Below are 6,074 nucleotides of genomic sequence, written 5' to 3' on the forward strand. Positions count from 1 at the left end.
TCATCTTGTTCCTGTGGCCGCACTTCTCCAATCGCCATGGTGCGTATGGCGGCCGTTGGAACGTCTTCTTCATCTGCATCATCACAATCAACAGCTTGCTCTCTTGGAGAGCCATTAGTCTCATCAAATACAACGTCGCTAGAGACTTCAACCAAACCCGATGATTTGTTGAAGACTCTATACGCCTTTGTATTTGAGTCATAACCTAATAAAAACCCTTCTACAGCTTTGGGAGCAAACTTAGAGTTTCTACCCTTCTTCACTAGAATGTAGCATTTACTCCCAAATACACGAAAGTACGATACATTGGGTTTGTTACCGGTTAATAGCTCATACGACGTCTTCTTGAGGAGGCGATGAAGGTAGACCCTGTTGATGGCGTGGCAAGCAGTGTTAACGGCTTCCGTCCAAAAGCACTCGGGGGTCTTGAACTCTCCTAGCATCGTCCTCGCCATATCGATGAGCGTCCTGTTCTTCCTCTCTACCACACCATTTTGCTGTGGTGTGTAGGGAGCGGAGAACTCGTGCTTGATCCCTTCCTCTTCAAGGAACTCCTCCACTTGAAGGTTCTTGAACTCGGTTCCGTTGTCGCTCCTTATCTTCTTCACTTTGAGCTCAAACTCATTTTGAGCTCTCCTGAGGAAGCGTTTGAGGGTCCCTTGGGTTTCGGACTTTTCCTGCAAAAAGAACACCCAAGTGAAGCGGGAAAAGTCATCAACAATAACTAAACCATACTTACTTCCTCCTATGCTCAGATAGGCGACGGGTCCAAAAAGGTCCATATGCAGCATCTCCAAGGGTCTTGATGTCGTCATCACATTTTTGGTGTGATGAGAGCCTCCCACCTGTTTCCCTGCTTGACAAGCTGCACAAGGTCTATCTTTTTCGAATTGAACATTAGTTAGACCTATCACGTGATCTCCCTTTAGAAGCTTGTGAAGGTTCTTCATCCCCACATGTGCTAAGCGGCGATGCCACAGCCAGCCCATGCTAGTCTTAGCTATTAAGCATGCATCTAGACTGGCCTCTTCTTTTGCAAAATCAACTAAATAAAGTTTGCCGTCTAATACACCCTTAAAAGCTAGTGAACCATCACTTCTTCTAAAGACAGACACATCTACATTTGTAAATAGACAGTTATATCCCATATTGCATAATTGACTCACAGATAGCAGATTATATCCAAGAGACTCAACTAAAAACACATTAGATATGGAGTGCTCATTAGAAATTGCAATTTTTCCTAAACCTTTTACCTTGCCTTGATTCCCATCACCGAATATAATTGAATCTTGGGAATCTTTATTCTTGACGTAGGAGGTGAACATCTTCTTCTCCCCCGTCATATGGTTTGTGCATCCGCTGTCGATAATCCAGCTTGAACCCCCGGATGCATAAACCTGCAAGGCAAATTTAGGCTTGGGACTTAGGTACCCAACTCTTGTTGGGTCCTACAAGGTTAGTCACAATTTCCTTAGGGACCCAAATGCAAGTTTTATCACCTTTGCATTTTGCCCCTAACTTCCTAGCAATTACTTTTCTATCCTTTCTACAAATTGCAAAGGAAGCATTCAAAGCACAATAAATTGTAGAGGGTTCATTCACTACTTTTCTATGAACATTTGCAACATTTCTTTTAGTAACAACATTTCTCCTAGTAACATTTCTATCATACACATAAGAAGAACTAGGAGCAAACATGGCATGAGAATCATAAACATATGAATCAAAAGCATCATAACTTCTATTTACATTTCTAGTTTGTCTTCTATCATGATACAAAAAGGCATGGTTCCTTTTAGCACTAGTAGCCATAGGGGCCTTCCCTTTCTCCTTGGCGGGAATGGGAGCCTTATGGCTTGTTAAGTCCTTGGCTTCCCTCTTGAAGCCAAGTCCATCCTTAATTGAGGGGTGTCTACCAACCGTGTAGGCATCCCTAGCAAATTTTAGTTTTTCAAAATCACTTTTGCTAGTCTTAAGTTGAGCATTAAGACTAGCCACTTCATCATTTAGTTTTGAAATCGAAACTAAGTGTTCACTACAAGCATTAACATCAAAATCCTTACACCTAGTGCAAATTGTAATGTTTTCAACACAAGAGTTACTTGCTACTTCTAGTTTAGCAGTTAAAACATTAATTTCACCTTTTAAAGAAGAAATGGTTTCATTACAAGTAGAAAGTTCACAAGAAAGTATTCCATTTCTTTTAACTTCTAGAGCAAGTGAATTTTGAGCACTAACAAATTTATCATGCTCTTCATATAAAAGGTCTTCTTGTTTCTCTAAGATTCTATCCTTTTCATTTAAGGCATCAATCAATTCATTAATCTTAGCTATCTTAGTTCTATCCAATCCCTTGAATAAACTAGAGTAATCAATTTCATCCTCACTGGATTCATCATCACTAGAAGAATCATAAGTATTAGCATTACGATTGATCACCTTCTTTTCCCTTGCCATGAGGCAAGTGTGATGCTCGTTGGGGAAGAGAGCCGATTTGTTGAAGGCAGTGGCAGCGAGTCCTTCGTCGTCGGAGTCGGACGAAGAGCAATCCGAATCCCACTCCTTTCCAAGGTGTGCTTCGCCTTTGGCCTTCTTGTAAACCTTCTTGTTCTCTCTCTTCCCATTTTTCCCTTGCTCCTGGTCACTATCATTTTCGGGACAGTTAGCAATAAAATGACCAAGCTTACCGCATTTGAAGCATGATCGCTTTCCCTTGGTCTTGGCCTTGCTTGGCTGTCCCTTTCGACCTTTTAGCGCCGTCTTGAATCTCTTGATGATGAGAGCCATCTCTTCATCATTAAGACCGGCAGCCTCAATTTGTGCCACCTTGCTGGGTAGCACCTCCTTGCTCCTTGTTGCTTTTAGAGCAATGGGTTGAGGCTCGTGGAGTGGACCGTTCAACGCGTCGTCGACGTATCTTGCCTCCTTGATCATCATCCGCCCGCTCACGAATTTTCCAAGTACTTCCTCGGGCGTCATCATCGTGTACCTGGGATTCTCACGAATATTGTTCACAAGATGAGGATCAAGAACGGTAAAGGACCTGAGCATTAGGCGGACGACGTCGTGATCCGTCCAACGCGTGCTTCCGTAGCTCCTTATTTTGTTGATAAGGGTCTTGAGCCAGTTGTAAGTTTGAGTTGGCTCCTCTCCCCTTATCATGGCGAATCGTCCAAGCTCGCCCTCCACCAACTCCATCTTGGTGAGCATGGTGATGTCGTTCCCCTCGTGAGAGATCTTGAGGGTGTCCCATATCTGCTTGGCATTGTCCAAGCCGCTCACCTTATTGTACTCTTCCCTGCATAAAGACGCTAAGAGAACAGTAGTAGCTTGTGCATTTCTATGAATTTGTTCATTTATAAGCAAAGGGCTATCCGAGCTATCAAATTTCATTCCATTCTCCACAATCTCCCATATGCTTGGATGGAGAGAGAATAAGTGACTACGCATTTTGTGACTCCAAAATCCGTAGTCCTCCCCATCGAAGTGTGGAGGTTTGCCGAGAGGAATGGAAAGCAAATGTGAATTCGAACTATGTTGAATACGAGAATAATCAAATGAAAAGTTCGAATTGACTGTCTTTTTATAGTCGTTGTCATCATCCTTTTGGGAAGAAGTAGACTCATCACTATCGTCGTAGTAGATGATCTCCTTGATGCGCGTTGTCTTCTTCTTCTTCCCTTCCTTTCGTCTATGCCCCGAGCCAGAGTCGGTAGGCTTGTCGTCCTTCGGCTCGTTGACGAAGGATTCCTTTTCTTTGTCGTTGATCACAATTCCCTTCCCCTTAGGATCCATCTCTTCGGGCGGTAAGTCCCTTTGTGAAGAGAACGGCTCTGATACCAATTGAGAGCACCTAGAGGGGGGGTGAATAGGTGATCCTGTAAAATCTTAACTTATAGCCACAAAAACTTGTTAGAGGTTAGCACAATAGTTTCCAAGTGGCTAAGGAGGAGATCTTGCACAAAATGACAATCACAGAGAAGACACAGAGATTTATCCCGTGGTTCGGCCAAGTACAAAACTTGCCTACTTCCACGTTGTGGCGTCCCAACGGACGAGGGTTGCAATCAACCCCTCTCAAGCGGTCCAAAGACCCACTTGAATACCACGGTATTTTTGCCTTGCTTGTCTTTATCCCACTTGCGAGGAATCTCCACAAATTGGAGTCTCTTGCCCTTACACTTAAGATTCACAAAGAAGCACGGAGTAAGGGAGGGAAGCAACACACACAAATCCACAGCGAAACGCGCACACACACGGCCAAGATTCGAGCTCAAAGACTATATCACAGTTTCTCACAAGAACGGAGCTCGAATCACTTAGAATCACAAACGAATGCGCAAGAACTTAGTGTGGATGATCAACAATGCTCAAGAGTTGCTTAGTTGTATCCTCCATGCGCCTAGGGGTCCCTTTTATAGCCCCAAGGCAGCTAGGAGCCGTTGAGAGCAAATCAGGAAGGCTGATCTTGCCTTCTGTCGTCGGGCGCACCGGACAGTCCGGTGCCCCAGACCGAAACAGCCCCTTGGCTGTACATAGCCACCTTTTTCCTTTTCTTTTTCTTCCTGTTTCTAACACTTAGACAAATATATTAGTACACAAAACCAATGTACTAAGACTTAGAAACATACCTTTGCTCTTGATTTGCACTTTGTTCATCCATTTCATAAATTCACATTTTAAGCACTTGAGTTGGCACTCAATCACCAAAATACTTAGAAATGGCCCAAGGGCACATTTCCCTTTCACGAACATGAAGTCCCGCATGGCACCGGGGTCATCGAGGCCGGAGGAATCCCAACCAGAGTCAGGGCCGTCCTCTTCCTCGGAACTCGTCGGTCCGGAGGTTGAGACGGCTGTCAGTCGATCCTAGGTCGACCACATATGGTACCCTGGAAGGTTTGGATACGCCTTTACGAAAGCGCTCACCATAGCGGGGTCGCTAGGTGGATCGAAGCTGAATCGAAAGGGTACGGGATGGAAAACGGACGGTACCTCTTGGTCGATGGACGGTGGTGAAGTCGCGTCGGGGGCGGAGCACACCGTCATCTCAGGTATGAGGGTAACGCCCAGCAGATCCTTGGCGAGGGTGTTGGCGTCGTCGGTCTGTTTGGGGTTGACACGTTGTGGGGAAGTGACACCCGCCGTCGTGTCAGGTGCGAGGACAATGCTCGACATGTCCCCCGGGGGAGTGCCGGCGTCGTCGACTCGCTCTGGTGCGACAGCCGATAAGGTGCCGCCTCCTGCGTGGCCATAGTTGCCCCGTCTCCGTCTCCGCCTCCTCCGGCGAGGAGGGTGGCGAGGACGACCGGAGTGCTCCTCTTCTACCGCGGGGAGATGCTGTCGCCGAGCTCGCCGCCGCCGAGCGAGTCGAAGACCACCGTTGTCGTCGTGCCGCGAGGGGAGGAGTACCATGTCGTAGCTGCCGTCGAGGGACATGAACTCGAGACTCCCGAAGCGGAGCACCATCCCGGGCTGAAGAGGTTGCTGAAGACTCCCCATCTGGAACTCAACGGGAAGGCGTTCGTTAACACGCAGCAGGCCCCTACCTGGCGCACCAACTGTCGACGTTTCGGACCCGGGGGGGTCCCTGGACCGACAAGTGAAATTGTCGCTGCGTGCCCCTGCCCAGATGGGTTGGCGCGGGATGGAACACAAGAGGTGGGACAAGCCTTGTATTATCCTGCACCAGGGGTGCCGCTCGTAGTAGGGGTTACAAGCACGTCGCGAGAGGGAGAGAGAGAGAGAGGAAAGGAGCCTGTTCGTTCACTCCTTCCCCCCGCGCGAGCCCCCCTTTTCTTCTCTCTTCCGCAGGAAGGCCCTGGACCTCCCTTTTATAGATGCAAGGGGAAGGTCCAGATGTACAATGGGGGGTGTAGCAATGCGCTAACGTGTCTAGCGGAGAAACGCCTAAGCCCTGTGTACATGCCAACGTGGCTGTCGGGGGAGAGCTTGAGCCCTGTATACGTGATAGCGTGGCCGTCGAAGAAGCGTATGAGCCCTGTAGGAGCACAGCTGGCAGTGCGGCAAGGATCCTGCTGACGTCTCCTTGCTGCCGTAAGGGGCTGAGA

At 47.5% G+C, this 6,074-nt stretch overlaps 1 protein-coding gene across 1 annotated transcript in view; it reads right to left on the bottom strand.

Annotated features, from left to right (window-relative positions):
- Positions 1 to 5,181, bottom strand: part of LOC109942654 (uncharacterized) — a 30,854-nt gene extending 25,673 nt beyond the window's left edge. Inside the window, exon 1 of the mRNA XM_020544781.1 lies at positions 5,047 to 5,181. Within this exon, the coding sequence (XP_020400370.1) occupies positions 5,047 to 5,181 (135 nt within the window). The remainder of the gene's footprint in view (positions 1 to 5,046) is intronic.
- Between the last annotated feature and the right edge of the window lie 893 nt (positions 5,182 to 6,074).

Source organism: Zea mays, chromosome 9, assembly GCF_902167145.1.
Source record: "Zea mays cultivar B73 chromosome 9, Zm-B73-REFERENCE-NAM-5.0, whole genome shotgun sequence".
Taxonomy (NCBI): Eukaryota; Viridiplantae; Streptophyta; class Magnoliopsida; order Poales; family Poaceae; genus Zea; species Zea mays.